At 41.3% G+C, this 15,465-nt stretch overlaps 1 protein-coding gene across 2 annotated transcripts in view; it reads right to left on the bottom strand.

The window, feature by feature from the left end:
• The window catches only part of fam193b (family with sequence similarity 193 member B), a 37,096-nt gene extending 22,043 nt beyond the window's left edge, over positions 1 to 15,053 (bottom strand). The window contains exons 1-5 of one of the 2 annotated variants that reach the window (XM_061788528.1): positions 14,686 to 15,053; positions 12,502 to 12,759; positions 11,023 to 11,209; positions 8,880 to 9,098; positions 60 to 229 (exon numbers count right to left, since the gene is read on the bottom strand). In XM_061788528.1, coding sequence (XP_061644512.1) covers positions 60 to 229; positions 8,880 to 9,098; positions 11,023 to 11,209; positions 12,502 to 12,759; positions 14,686 to 14,844 — 993 coding nt within the window. In that variant the 5' untranslated portion in view covers positions 14,845 to 15,053. The remainder of the gene's footprint in view (positions 1 to 59; positions 230 to 8,879; positions 9,099 to 11,022; positions 11,210 to 12,501; positions 12,760 to 14,685) is intronic. The other variant, XM_061788526.1, reaches the window with a different exon arrangement.
• Between the last annotated feature and the right edge of the window lie 412 nt (positions 15,054 to 15,465).

Genomic DNA, 15,465 nt, shown 5'->3' with positions numbered 1-15,465 from the left:
GGCGAGGAGGGGCTAACCGTGGTCAAATTAGCCCATTGTGAAATGAGTAAGTAGCTTGCCTGGTTCGCCCTGGTGGTGGCCAGGCTCTCCACTCCAGCATCTCCTCCTCCGCCGCCAGTTGCATCGCCGGGAGACACTGGATTCTTCGGTACGGTCTGCTGCCCAGGTACAAGCTCCTTCTGAGCGACGCCTTGCTGCTTGCTTTTCTTCCTTGCCATCGCGATGGTGTCTGCAAAGCGTTTTGGCAAGTTTGCACCAGTTTCGGTAATTCCAAGAGCACACTTTCGTTTATTTTCGGACCGCAAAATGTTCTCTCTCTCCTCCAGTCAAGACAACAGTCAATATGGCGGAGGACTGGTCTGGCACACTCGGGAGTTCATAGGTTACAGATACTGCTGGCGACGCGGCTTCGCCTTCATAAGGAAAATACAACTGAAGTCTACGTGGTTATTGAAGCTAGCGCCGCCATATTTAGTAAGGGCAAGCGTCTTTTAGTTTTATTTTGACATCATACCATTTTATTAAGGTACTTACTTCCATTCTAAAACCTTAATACACATTTTCAAATTAACAAAACAAAATAAATTTTAAAAAATGAAAAAAAAATTTGTTTGAGTCCTCAGAACATGCCTACTTTATTCAGAAATCATAACAATGTGAACGTTTAACATGTTTTCCTTAAAAATATATATAAATGCAGCATAAAATAATAGCTCTGTGTTATTGATAAAAAAATCAAAACAATAAGTTACTAAGAAAGAGGACGGCGATGGAGAGGGCGCGACGGTAAAGTTTTACCTTGTGTCTGAATGCATTCTAGAAATCAATAGTGCGGTCGCAGACTTTTTGATGGGGAAAAAACCACACCACAAAATGGGATTTTCTCGACATTCTTGCCCGCATGTGTCATGTTTATTCAGGATATGGTTTTCTAAAAATCGAATCGATTCTTTTTGGGATCCTTTTGCACGATTACATTTTTAGAAAGCAAATGCGTATGTGTGTTTCTATAGTCAAAACATTAATACATCTGGTACGTTTATATGGATACTGACTGTACTGGACTTATTTATTGTGTGAGAGTGCTCAGATATCTGGGTTTTGTCTGAACCGTGAAGGCAGCGCCAGTGTTGGGTCTCAGCGGGTGCTGTGGGTGGATTGGATTGAGCCGTTGCGCACTTGCAAAGTCAGTCGGTCAGAAACTGCTTCACCAGCTTTAGGCTAGCGACTCCTTGAGCTTGTTCTTTGAACACAATCAAGAATGAACAGAATGGAAGGGTCCATTTGCAACATCCAGGTGCTTCTTCGCGCTGCCGAGTTCCTGGAGAGGAGAGAGCGAGGTCAGTGTCTATTTGTTCACAACAAACGTTAGTCTATTGGTGGCGAAGTTGCTTATTGTCAAAACAACAAAACGCACAATGAAGCGAATGCAACTATGAGGGCGAACTGAAGAGAGACAGCATGCGCACTGATCGATATACACGGCAAGCCATTTTGGACAAGCTCTCCATTTGACTCAGTGACCTACATACATATCGCTCCCATCATTGTACTCAAAGGCGCCAATCTGTGCGGCTCTGTCGGCGAGTGAACATGTCAGGGAAAACGTTTTACGCTGCCCACTTTAATTCAGTGGCAGTACTTTGCTCGCATTTAAGGAGATTTTACAGAAGAGGCTTCGGACATTTACAAGAGTTGGAAAATTTGCGGCGGGCGATGGCGCCAAAATCAAACACCACTGATGCAGATGACAGTCTCGCCGCTGTCTTTTCGTCCATTTTAGACGATGTTATTTACGTGTATGTTTTAATACAAGGGGTGCTCGGTGACATATGACTGTTAAAAAATAGCTATAATAAAGAATAGTTAAAGTGGCACTAAGCAGGCCCAAAAAAATGGCATGTAAATTTGACACGCCACAGAGAAGAGTAATGTAAACAAGCCTGCCAAATTTGAATGAATAAAGAAAATCGCGAAGTATATAAAATCAGGTTTCAAAACTTGAATAAGGGCCAGCTCTCAAATGCTGTGGGCGTGTCAAATGGATGTGACAAAAGCAAACATATTTAAGGGGGTGATAGCTTTTACGATGTAAAATCACATTAGGAGGCTCAACTTCACAATTTAATGGTTATTGTGGATTATAATCATAAAATTAAGCACCCACTAGTCAACTTACCCTCGTCGCTGGTGACTTAATGTCACAGCCGAACACGGCACCTGACGACAGCGGCACGGTAGGAGGAAGCCCAGGTAGTTAGACAGTCGCCACTGCCCCATTCACTAGCATCAAGTTATGCACGAAGCCATGTTGTCTCTGGTGAAAGTTTATAAAACTATCCGTCGTAAAATGTGCACTGCAGAGTCGGGTGGTGGTGGTTGATGTTCAGCTCGCCATCTGCGTGTGTCTTTAAAGAGTCAATCCCATCGCTTTCTTATTTCCTCATTGTTTGGGAGCTTAAAAAAACGTCACTGAGCTGTTCTGAAAATTGAGGCATCCAGCGAAGACGCATTTTCGGGGTGTAGCCATTGTTAGCTTGCTAATTGCACGCTGGAGTGGTAAATGGGCCTTGTTATGGAAGCGAAGCTCAGCTAACTCACAACTGAGCAGCATACCCAAATAGAATGACGTCACTTTGTCCTTATATAGTGGGGGAGGAAACTCGCACGAGAAAGTATATGATATAGTATATTGATGTCATGGGGCTGGATTTTAGCTCCACCCACAAAATCAGGGAAATTCAAACGGTGAAAAAGATGCTTAAACTATATCTCAACAATACAGCACTATATTATGTCGTTGCCTATGTTTTCAGCACTTATCTTCAAACATATTTAATGTATTTAGAACAAGCCATGTAAATAGATACATTGCTCCATCTGGTGATCGGATCGGTGATAATTTTTTTAAACTTGCCCAAAAATCCTGATCGTGTTAAGCCTAAACAATACTCTCTGGCATTTATTCTTAAAACTCTGTGAATAACAATATTCGATTGTGACTTTCTACTTTTTTTTGTTACTGCAAGTGCCTATCCCACTGCCCCTTAGAGACCAAGAGTTACAGCAGGAACAGCGATTGGCAATAAAGCTCAACCCGTTGCATCAAGAAGTTCAAAAGTGAATTGCTGGGCATGTGGAGAAAGCAAATGATGTTCCCACCATATACTGACAATAGAAAACATTTAATTGAACTTTATTTTGCATTTAAAAAGTATAATTTGTATTTATTGTTTGAGAGTATTTTTCATGCTTTTACAATTCATTTTTTTATTTCATCTGTTCAAATGCAGAATGTGTTTAAGTTAACCAGTGGTTATGTTGCAATTTCAATATATTAAATACAACTAAATATGTTTGTTATTGCTAAGTTATTATTCAGGATTTACCAATATAATTTAAGTTTTATGAAATTGTAGTACATTCTTATTCTTAAAGTGACTTTATGTAACCGATTGAGTAATAATACGTACTATTGCTCATTATTGATTATTACTTTCCATACTACTAAATAAGTATGTATGTAAAAATCAGACAATGTGATTTTCTGGATTAGTTTTTCTCATTTTGTCTCTCATAGGTGAGGTATACCTATGATGACAATTACAGGCCTCTCATCTTTTTAAGTGGGAGAACTTGCACAATTGGTGGCTGACTAAATACTTCTTTGTCCCATTGTAGTTAATATTAAAGCTGTACAAACAATAAAATAATTTTAACTTTAATGACAAATGATGAAGATGTAATGAGGCCCATCTGTGACAATCGTCCTTGTCCCACAAATGTAAAAATAATGAAAATGGAAGGAGAAAGTACGTGAACCCTTTACAATTTCTTACATTTCAGCATAAATAAGTCAGAAAATGTAGTCTGATCTTCATCTAAATTACAAGAATAAACAAATATAGTCTGCTTAACCTAACACCACCCAAACAATATATGTTTTCATATTTTTGTTGAAAATAACTTGTGATGCACAAAATAAAAATTCTTGACGGAAACCAAAAACCAAAACTGAGGAACCCAAGGCCGAAAACCGGAAGCCTCAACACCTAAAAAAAAAAAATCAATCAATCAAACCTTTTGTGTTTTCCTCCCCAAAATATGGTACACAAAGCACTTTCCATTAATTAAAATATTAAAAAAAGAGAAAAAACCCAAAATCAAACCAGACAATTATTGATGATAAAACTATGCTAATAATAAGTAAAATTGCCTTTATGGCTATGACTGCAAAGCTGGCTACATATAGAAATGAACTTCCAGGACAATTTGTCGGAATTTCCATATTTTTAAATTATGTCAAGAACACTACCTTGGGACAGTTATTGCAGTAATTATGTAATATCTGCATACTGTTCAATTTCACAACATGCTCATTACTGTAATCGTAATTATGAATAAATTATGGCTTCAATATTTGTTATTTTGGAAGTATTTATTGCATCAACCATAGAATGGCGGACGCATTTGCAGCCAAATGTCTTCTCTTACATAATATTTTTGGATTTCCTGTATCCACAATTGATCCAAATTTCCCCACAGTGGGACTAATAAAGGTCTTGTTAATCTTATATCATAAATATTTATTATATTAATGTACTTTTAAATTATATGTTCATTTTCACAAGTGACGTAGCAGCGGTGACATACTAATTCGGTTCCTGTTTCCGGTCCCTGTTATGGCTGTCCAGCATCCTGTACTGTATTACAATATTTTCTGTCATGTACTGCTCTGCAGTACTGTTTTGGAGCCTGGATGGCGTTTTGCACCCTCTCGTCCTTTCTCTCCCCTCCCCTCTCTGTTTCAGCTTCTCCTCAAGCCACGCACCTGTCTCCAATCAACCCTCATCACCACCTACATTTAAGCCTGCCTGTTCCCGGAAATCCTCGCCAAAGTATTCCAGCCGCTCCTAGCGGTACGCGCGGCCCACCGTACTCATGTAAGATACTCAACTCCTCGTTCCCTTGTTAACTCTTGTGTCTCCTCGTTCCCAGAGTTCCTGACCCACGTCATTCCTGCCAGCCCTCTGTTCTGTCCACTGCCTGCCACCTGTCCACGCCGCCGCCTGTCAACACTTCCATAACCTTTGCTCAATAAACTGTTCATCATTTCATCATCTCTTGGGTTCAGCTACTTCCCACGTGACATTTTCCTCTCTAAACACTTACTAATTTGCCTACTATTTTTCTCTTTAAAGTTGGCTAACCGCCGCTGTAACGCAGTTCCACCCAGACTCATGTGACAAGTGTATCGTACCATCCAATCACTTATTGTCGTGTTTTGCAACTTCATGTGATAGCTTAGCGATTAGCATGGTGTTCCATTCTGTCTCGTCTTATCCTCCACCTGTCCTTCATTATAACGATATTTGTCTAAAAGTGTAGTTTATACGCTGTCATGGAGGCGATGATGAGTGACTTATGCTGCGCTGACAACGGACACGAGGTGCACGTTCGCCTACGTGGCTCGGCATCGTATTTAGCCGCGTTACCTTAAGCTTGTAGATAGCTGGGCAGCGCAAAATAGCATGTAACAAACATTCCCATTACCCGAACAGTGGAAAGCAGCGAGGTTGGGTCGCTCCAGTTTCGGCTAGTAGCCACTAGCATGATGACGGAAAAGCAGACGTGGTTCCCGTATTTCATCGCAACATGCGAATTTTAATTGTTACAGGAAAAAGGATTTTTATTTGTTATTAATGTGTTTTGTCTTTCCAGTGGTTTGTTGACTATGTTATTTAACATTTATGCTTATTTCAGATTTATGGTTGATTTATTGCACTATGTCATCATCAAACCGTGAATGTAGGGTGTGTGTAATAAACTAACCTCCCAGTCAATTCAAATATATATTCAGCAGTGCTCTGTCGGGCATTGCTTGTTAATAGTAAACCATTTTTACTTTGAGGTGTACACACGTGTGACATGTTGAGCATGTGACATGTTCTTTCGGTGAAAAACGTGTTTCAGTCTGAAACTGAAAAGGCAGTTCTGGGCTATTTTCTGCAAGAACATTTCAGCGGCCGAAGTTTTTGTGCATCACTAAAAATAAGATTCACAGACAGTTGTTGATCAGTCTACGCTTCGATAAGTTGTCTGTTAATGAAGAAAGTTCAGCACTGTTGCTCCTCTCCCAAGAAGTAGCCGTCCTGTAAAGATGACTCCAAGAGCACAGCACAGAATGCTCAATGAGGTAAAAAAGAATCCTGGAGTGTCACCTGAAGACTGAAATCACTGGCACATTCCAACATCTCTGTTGACAAATCCACCATATGTAAAACATTAAACAAGAATGGGGTTCATGGAAGATAAGGAATAAGCCGTTGCTACATGACTGACGTTTGCCAAGCAGCACTTGGATGTTCCACAGCACGACTGGCAAAATATTCTGTAGACTTTACACCGATCTGATCGGGTTGATCGGTATCGGCCGATAATTTGCATTTTATGATGATCGGCCGATCGGCTTTCATGTCATAATTCGCCGATCCGATCAATGACGTCATCGATCGGCTCCCCAAAAGACATTCACTCCGCATCGCTGTCGTGTATGAATCCAAAAGCTAGTTTATTTTTAGCCTTGTCACGTGTCTTGTGGCGTAGTACTGTAACTATCGGATGGCCAATAAACTTTTTTTCAATCTTGTCGGTGAAAAAACACGTTGTCGGTGTGGGACTATTTTGTTGTGTCTCAGACAAACAAGACAAAAGTTATTTGCAGTCTGTGTACATTGTGGGGGACGACATCTACATGCTTCAACACAACAAATTTGATCGGGCACCTGAAGAATGTACACGAGGAGGAGCATGTCGCGTTCAAGCAACGCAGCATGGGTGGGGGTTGGCGAAGGACAAGCCAAATGGTTGCAAACTGGACAACACCCATCCATATAGCTGGCACAGTGAGAAAGTTAGAGTAAGCATGTCATTAACAGTATTTGTTAAAGTAATTTAATTGCAATAAAGTAATTTAATTACAGTACATTAGCACCCATTATTTCTGTCATGTTGAAATGTTGATTTGACCTAAACTTATGTCAGTGGCCAATCCTTGAATGCGCCCTAGAGGTCACTGATGTTTAACTTTTGTCTAAAGTGCTAGAGAATACTTGAAGATACTCAGTATACAGTACACAAGTATATACAATAAATGAACAAGTCATATAAATAGACACATTGCTCCATCTTGTGACCGGGTCAGTGATCGGTTATCGTTTTTTTTCCAACTTGCTTATCGGTGATCGGCCCCAAAAATCCTGATGGTGTAAAGCCTAATATCCTCCGCCTGTCCTTCATTATAACGATATTTGTCTAAAAGTGTAGTTTATACGCTGTCATGGAGGCGATGATTTGTGAATTATGCTGCGCTGACAACGGACGTGGACAAATTAAATCAGTTGAACTGGTTGGGAGGAACACACAACACCCTCTGTGGTGGAAAAATGGCACAGTACACCAACATCAAAACATTATCCCCACTGTGAAGCATGTTGGAGGGAGCATCGACAGCTTGCTTACATCAATGGAAAAATAAATTCACAAGTTTGTCAAGATATTTTGCAGAAGAAGTTGAGGTCATCTGTCATCAGTTGAAGCTCAAAAGAAGACAATGATCAAAACAAAGAAGCAAATCAACAACAGAATGGCTTCAGAAAAGAAAATGTTTTCTGGAGTGGCCCTGACCTCAACCCTATTGAGATGCTGTGGTATGACCTCGAGAGTGATTCACACCAGACATCTCAGGAATCTTGTTGAACTGCAACACTTTTATAAAGAGGAATGGTCCAAAATTCATCCTGATCGCTGTGCACGTCTAATATGCAGCTCCAGGAAACGTTGGGTTGAGGTTATTGCTGCCGAAGGAGGGTCAACCAGTTATTAAATCCAAGGGTTCACTTAATTTTTCTTCCATGTCCTGTGAATGTTTACATCCATCCATTTTCTGAGCAGCTTCTCCTCACTAGGGTTGCGGGCGTGCTGGAGCCTATCCCAGTTATAATTGGGCAGGAGGCGTGGTATACCCTCAACTGGTTGCCAGCCAATCGCAGGGCACAAACAAACAAACAACCATTTGCACTCACATTCACACCTACGGGCAATTTAGAGTTTTTCAATTAACCTACCATGCATGTTTTTGGGATGTGGGAGGAAACCGGAGTGCCCGGAGAAAACCCACGCAGGCATGGGGAGAACATGCAAACTCCACGCAGGCGGGGACGGTGATTGAACCCAGTCCTCAGAACTGTGAGGCTGACGCTCTAACCAGTCATTCACCGTGCCACCTGAATGTTTACATTTTCAATAAAAATATAAAAACGTATCATTGTTCGTGTGGTATTATTTTAAACAGACTGTTTGTTTATTCTTGTGATTTAGATGAAGATCATACTACATTTGATGACTAATTCATGCAGAAATTAACAAAATTCCAAATAGTTTAGATATTTTTCCTCCAACTGTAAGTCAGTGTAAAAACAACAAAACTCTCTCAGGTGCATTGTGAGGCTCCAGCCTTAACACTTTGAATGCAAGTCTGCGAAATTCACATGAGTTCCAATGTGCAGTAAATATTCTTTTGGAATAAGAAAAAGCCAAAGAAAAACCAAAACGTAGAGTAAACTCCTCTGATGATAGCTGGACTGTGTTTTGTGAGGTAGACTACTGTCTCCTGCAATATTCTGATCAACTCTGTGCCACTTGTTCGGAACATTTTTCTCCAAAAATATTGTTCAAATCCTGACTCTCATAACTTCAGATGACATGTAACTTGTGAGATTTCACTCTTATGTGATAATTTGGCAGACTTGGATTGAAATTCAGTCAAGGGCGATTTTACACTGGTTCCCAATGTACAATACAAAAGAAGCATTACACACCTGGTGGCGATGGTCGACGGAACACGTTCTTGAAATCCTTGGGAGTGGTCTTGCACAGGTCAGCTGAGGTAGAGAGAGGGGTCCCAGCAGAAGAGCCACTGGAATTCTGAGTTAGCGGGTGACTGTAGGGGCACACTTTGGCTACCGACGTTTTAGCAGATTTACCAGGTGCTTCGTGGAGTCCTCTTTTCTCATGACAGACTGATGCGGTTGTTATACCTGCATGTGGACAACACAGAGTGTTGGGGTTATAAACGTAACTTCAGCCAGGCATGTTAGCAGGAATATACAAAACTGTGTGGCACAAAGAACCTATTTAATTTGAGGGCAAATGCAGATGTGTACAAATGTTTTTTTTGTTTTTAATCTAATCTCTTATTTCTCAGGAATTATGTCTTCACAGACATCTTTAACAGCTCCTTGAATCAGTGTTGTCCCCACGTGCTTCAAAGCCACTACCATCATCCCGGTCCCGAAGAAGTCGTCTCCCTCCTGCCTCAATGACTACCGTCCGGTAGCGCTCACTCCCATCCTGATGAAGTGCTTCGAGCGGCTAGTCATGCACCACTCAAGTCCTCCATCCCCCCATCCTTGGACCCTTCCAGTTTGCATATCGGTCCACACACCTGGACTCTAAGGACTCATATGTCAGACTGCTGTTCATAGACTTCAGCTCAGCATTCAATACCATCATCCCTCAACTACTGATCTACAAATCGGACCAGCTGGGGCTCAACACTTCGATGTGCAACTGGGTGCTGGACTTTCTGACAGGGAGACTGCAGGCAGTACGGGTCGGCAGCAATACATCCAGCACCATCACTCTGAACACGGGGGCCCCTCAAGGTTGAGTGTTGAGTCCCCTCCTCTTCACCCTGCTGACCTATGACTGCACACAGACATACAGCTCCAAACTCTTCATCAAGTTTGCAGATGACAACTGTGGTGGGTCTCATCAGCAACGGAGACGAGACAGACTACAGGAGTGAGGTGAGCCGTCTGGCCGGGTGGTGCGTGGACAACAATCTCTTCCTAAATGTGGAAAAAACCAAGGAGATTGTTGTGGACTTCAGGAGAGCGCACTCCCAGAATGCTCCTCTGAACATCAACAGTACTGCAGTGGACAGAGTGCGCAGCACCAAGTTCCTGGGAGTGCACATCACTTATTTCTTTTTGCGCCGCCACGGTGTACGACTGGTTAACACAACCGCCTCACAGTTCTGAGGACCCGGTTTCAAATACAGCCTTGGCTGTGTGGCGTTTGCATATTCTCCCCGTGCCTGCGTGGGTTTTCTCTGGGTACTAGGTTAATTGAAGACTCTAAATTGTGTGTAGGTATGACTGCGAGTACAAATGGCTGTTTGTTTATATATGCCCTGCGATTGGCTGGCAACCAGTTCAGGGCGTACCCTGGCTCCTGCCCGCGGTAAACTGGAATAGGCTCCAGCACGCCCGCGACCCCAGTGAGGATAAGCGGTGTAGAAAAAGGATGGATGGATGGATTTTGTTTTGCAGATTTAGAACAGTTTTCATTTGCTAAATCCAAATATCACATTGGTTTTGCTCAGGTCAGGTCAACTTTTTAAACTATGGCCACGTTTTTTGGCTTTGGAGGTTCAAATAAACGGAGGTTCGTGCCCTGAATTTTGAATAGTGATGATGTAACATTCAACTTACAGATAATTACTTTTATCAATGTATACTATTCAATTTACAGTAAGCAAAGTTTGTAATATTTGTAAACTAAACAACTTGGCATAAAAACCTGACGTGAACAAGATATCATTTGCAGATTCAGCGCAGCAAAATTGTCCTCAATCAGTTGAAAAATCAGACAACTTGCAAAAAAATGTTTTGTAACCCAGTGTAATCATTGTACTGTTACGGTTTAACTGTTACCTAAATCATGCATCACTTTTTGCTCAAAGCAAATCTTGCAAAACATCCATTTATTACCGAATGAATGTTATTAGAAGCATTGCATGTATTCTAAGATTAAAACCTTAACAACAAGGAAATAAAATTAAGTAAAAATATATTGCGGAGTAATTAAGTCAGTTCAATCTTTGTATGCGGGTGCTAACCTGAGACCTGAGATTTGAATATTTGATGATGTTCATTGTTGTTAAACGAGATGACAAACCTTGTTGTATGTGTAAGGAGGCATTGTGGTTGCAGTGTTCCCCTCCATTGGTGTGGGTTGAGTTCCAGAGCCCAGACAGTTTGTGGGCTGACAGGAAGGAACTCGGGTCCCAATCCACAGTACTTTGCTCTGGGTAACCATTCCCACAGCCCTGGGACTTACAGGAGGAAGAGTGTGACAATGGTACCTGCAATAACAAAACACACACACACAGACACACGTACAATTACATTATTTAATCAGATTTTATTCCTGCAACAGTAATAAGGGGCTGCAACTAAATCAAAATGTTAGTGACTCAATATGTATGGAAGAAAAGCACTGTAAAAGATCCTCTTCATTATGTGCCAAACAAATAGTTTCTAAGTCACAACAGGAGACTCTGCTGCAGTCATCCCATTCAACTATTTTTAGCATTTTTAACTGCCAAAGGAAAAATGTCGAACATTTTTCGAAGGTTGCAGTAAACGGAAACAATTATGTAGTACTCAGACAAGAGATTTACTGCAAACCGTCCAAAGAAGTATAATATGAAATTAATCCATACTTCTTGGAAAATGTGCCTCTAAAGTCACAAAAAAAACTTGGGCGGTTGAACCGTCGTCATTGGTGGCTTCAGCAAATCTTGAAGGACTTCAGAAAATCACGTTAAGATTTTTGCTCAGTGTGCTCCAAACGGATGAGGAAAAATGTGTGACAAGCTTAGAACCTCCAATACACGCCTAGTGTAAAGCGTCTCTGTCCTGGCTGCTCTGAACAATATTGTGCGGCTAAAGTGACAATAAGGTGACATTATTAATAAAGGAAGACGGAACGTACACCACAAAGTCAGTCCTGTTACGGGGTAATAGATTAATGTGAAGAGACTCAGACTGCTGAGTCAGTCGGGATGTCTGTCTACCATGCCGTTAGTTCAGTGTAAAGGTCTACCCGATGCTGCTTTCAATTTTGTATTTGTGTGTTTGAATGTTTGTCCTGTTCAATAATTAATTGAAAGTAAATCGGCAACTGTAGCTGTCCTTTTGTTTTTACACTTCTCTCGAGCAGCATTGTAGCTGTAGCTCGCTTGTAACTCAAATTCTGGTGCCAAACACGAGAAGCAAAAAATTTGACCAACTAATGCTTTTAACTGAAAAAACTCTGAAATTGATGCACTCGGAAGTCAAGGTACCATTGTATTTTGCCTGTTCAGTTAATAAAGCTTTACAATGTTACAGTTTCACTTTGAATTATTTTACTTATTCATACTTATTTTGAAATACAAACATATGGGAGGTTAGCAGGTATCACACAATGAATTTTATTTGACTTTAGAGGTTTCGCTGTGTCTAGTAAGTAAATAAGCACACACACAAGTAAGATCAATACAGACTATGTAACCTTGGTAAACAGACAATATGCCTTCATTTAAATGTTAAAGAAGCAGTCAAAAAAAAAAAAAAAAAAAACAATACAACCGATTTTCCTGCACTTATTTACCCCTGTTGGCTGCTCCTGGGCACTCCGTCTCTCCTCTTCCTCCACACTCTTGCAGCAGCCCTGACAGATCCATAGAGGCAGCTCTCCAAGCAAGGACTGGGCCACCTTACCCGCCGGCGCCTCCCACGATAAGGCCTGGGAGAGTGCAGGCACGCCGTCTGCCAGTTGGGTGCCATGTCCCCTAGGGAGCCCATTCACAGAGTTCGCCCCCCAGTCCTTAAATTCACGGTGGCATAAAAGGCAGCAGGTATGCATCGGCTACGGGAATAAAAGGGTACTGATGTGAGTTAATAGCACATGATTAGCTGCCAAACTGTAACACGGGACGGATCACTTTGTTTATTAAAAAGACATGACACAATATGAGACAACAGGGTGTACTACCTGATGCAGGTAACTAATAGTTAAATAGAACCAGCAATTTCAGTGGCCATTTTTCATCTCGTGAGACTATATGTGTTCTTGCCCATGAATTTCAAGTTATTATTAGATTATTACTATCGTTTTATGAGAGATAAAATTGTAATTGTTGGAAGAGATATCGAAGTAGATACGAAGATTGTGGTCTGGAATTACTGTCTGGCATTGGAAAATAATCTTGATATAAACCAACTCGCCACAAGATTAAGTACACATAAAATGCAAAATTTGTATATACAATTTTGCCTTTACAAAGATAATGCTCCATTTTGATGACTATATGGGGACAAAATATAACTCCACACAGGAGGACCTGGGCCAAGATTCGAACCAGATGTGCCAACCACTATTCTGATGCGCTACTCACTATTTTGGACATGCTGACTGCAGAGAAATGAATGATTACAGGAAAAAAACTGATTAAATATAATTCAGTTTAAATCATACTGTGTCAGAACATCACTGAGTGTTTTGTATACAACACCGAGCCAGACCACCTCTGTAGGTCTATCTGACATCACTCGCATCTATGGGATCTTAGAGCAGCACCCATTTGACACAAGAATCTCATGGCACGCCACCAAACAAAAATACGTACTGAAATAAAGATGATATCATCTCAATTTACTCACAAACTGACTTACTCAGTGTGAAACTTGAGCCTGTTTAATTGAACACAAAGCTTATATACTTGCAGGAAGCCATGACTTAAATGGCAACAGGCAAATACACAGGTTTATTGTACCTTCTGCCATCTATCCATCCATCAATTTTCAATACCGCTTATCCTGTTTAGGGTTACAGCTTGCTGGAGCCTATCCCAGCTGACTTCGGGCATTAGGCGGGCAGACTACACCCTGGACTGGTCAGCCAGCCAATCGCAGGGCATTCTGTCATCTATTGAAATGCATTTAATGCTTCTCACTGTCACTATACGTCACTGCCATATATAGATGAGCAAATATATATTTGTAAGTAAGTCATAAATAAAAACAATGTTGACAAATTAACTGAAATTGGGTAATTTCCCACGGCACCTTGTTTGGGAATCACTAATATAGTGTAATTTATATCTATATCTTAAATAAAAATAAATGTAATCTGTCACCATTATTGGGTTATTCCAGCGGGTTGAAAATAAATACAACGCTATTCTATCCTTCGTGCTTGGGTTCAGATGTTATTACTCGTGAGCAAGCAGCCAAGTTCAGAGGTCCCAGATAAGGTGAGTGGGCTTGACAGATGTCTAGCCTGAAGCATGCTAGCCCGATTAGCTTGTAGCTGGGTTAGCCGCCGTGTCCTGTGGTGTGTAAAAGTAGAGGTAGTAAGCACGTTTGTCTGCTAGCCCATAGCACGGTTAGCCTTGTGGCTAATATTAGCGGGGGTGGTTGAACGGTTGCGTGTTCAACGTTGCAAACGGGACGACCTGTCTGAAAGCACAATGTCACCTGCCTGGCACACAAGATGGGCTTTGAACGGCCACGATGCCAAGCAGATGAGCAAGGCAGTGTGGCACACATCTTTGAAGCTACTTGAAACACGCTTGCGTGAATGCTTGTCAGGCTCTAACGTTCCGTTCACTATTACTGCGTTAATATATACGATAGCTTCTCACCCAGTCAATTGATATACACTACAATTAAGCTTCTGGGGGGCGGCGGTGGTGGGTAAAAATGTTTTCATTAACCATATAGTATGGGGGCTGGGCGAGGAGGGGCTAACCGTGGTCAAATTAGCCCATTATGAAATGAGTAAGTAGCTTGCCTGGTTCGCCCTGGTGGTGGCCAGGCTCTCCACTCCAGCATCTCCTCCTTCGCCGCCAGTTGCATCGCCGGGAGACACTGGATTCTTCGGTACGGTCTGCTGCCCAGGTACAAGCTCCTTCTGAGCGACGCCTTGCTGCTTGCTTTTCTTCCTTGCCATCGCGATGGTGTCTGCAAAGCGTTTTGGCAAGTTTGCACCAGTTTCGGTAATTCCAAGAGCACACTTTCGTTTATTTTCGGACCACAAACATTTCTCTCTCTCCTCCAGTCAAGACAACAGTCAATATGGCGGAGGACTGGTCTGGCACACTCGCGAGTTCATAGGTTACAGATACTGCTGGCGACGCGGCTTCGCCTTCATAAGGAAAATACAACTGAAGTCTACGTGGTTATTGAAGCTAGCGCCGCCATAGTTACTAAGGGCAAGCGTCTTTTCGTTTTATTTTGACATCATACCATTTTATTAAGATATTTAATTACATTCTAAAACCTTAATCCACATTTTCAAATTAACAAAAAAGAATAAAATTTAAAACATGAAAAAATTTTGTTTGAGTCCTAGGAACATGCCTACTTTATTCAGAAATCCAAATAATGTGAACGTTTAACATGTTTTTCTGAAAAAAATATATAAATGCAGCATAAAATAATTGCTCTGAGTTATTGATAAAAAATTAAAACAAAAAGCTACTAAGAAAGAGGACGTGACGGTAAAGTTTTACGTTGTGTCTGAATGCATTCTAGAAACTACTAGTGCGGTCGCAGACTTTTTGATGGAAAA

This window comes from Phyllopteryx taeniolatus, chromosome 10 (genome assembly GCF_024500385.1).
Source record: "Phyllopteryx taeniolatus isolate TA_2022b chromosome 10, UOR_Ptae_1.2, whole genome shotgun sequence".
In the NCBI taxonomy this organism is placed as follows: Eukaryota; Metazoa; Chordata; class Actinopteri; order Syngnathiformes; family Syngnathidae; genus Phyllopteryx; species Phyllopteryx taeniolatus.
The sequence above is the reverse complement of the archived record's forward strand: the minus strand, read 5'-3'. Positions and strand labels throughout refer to the sequence as shown.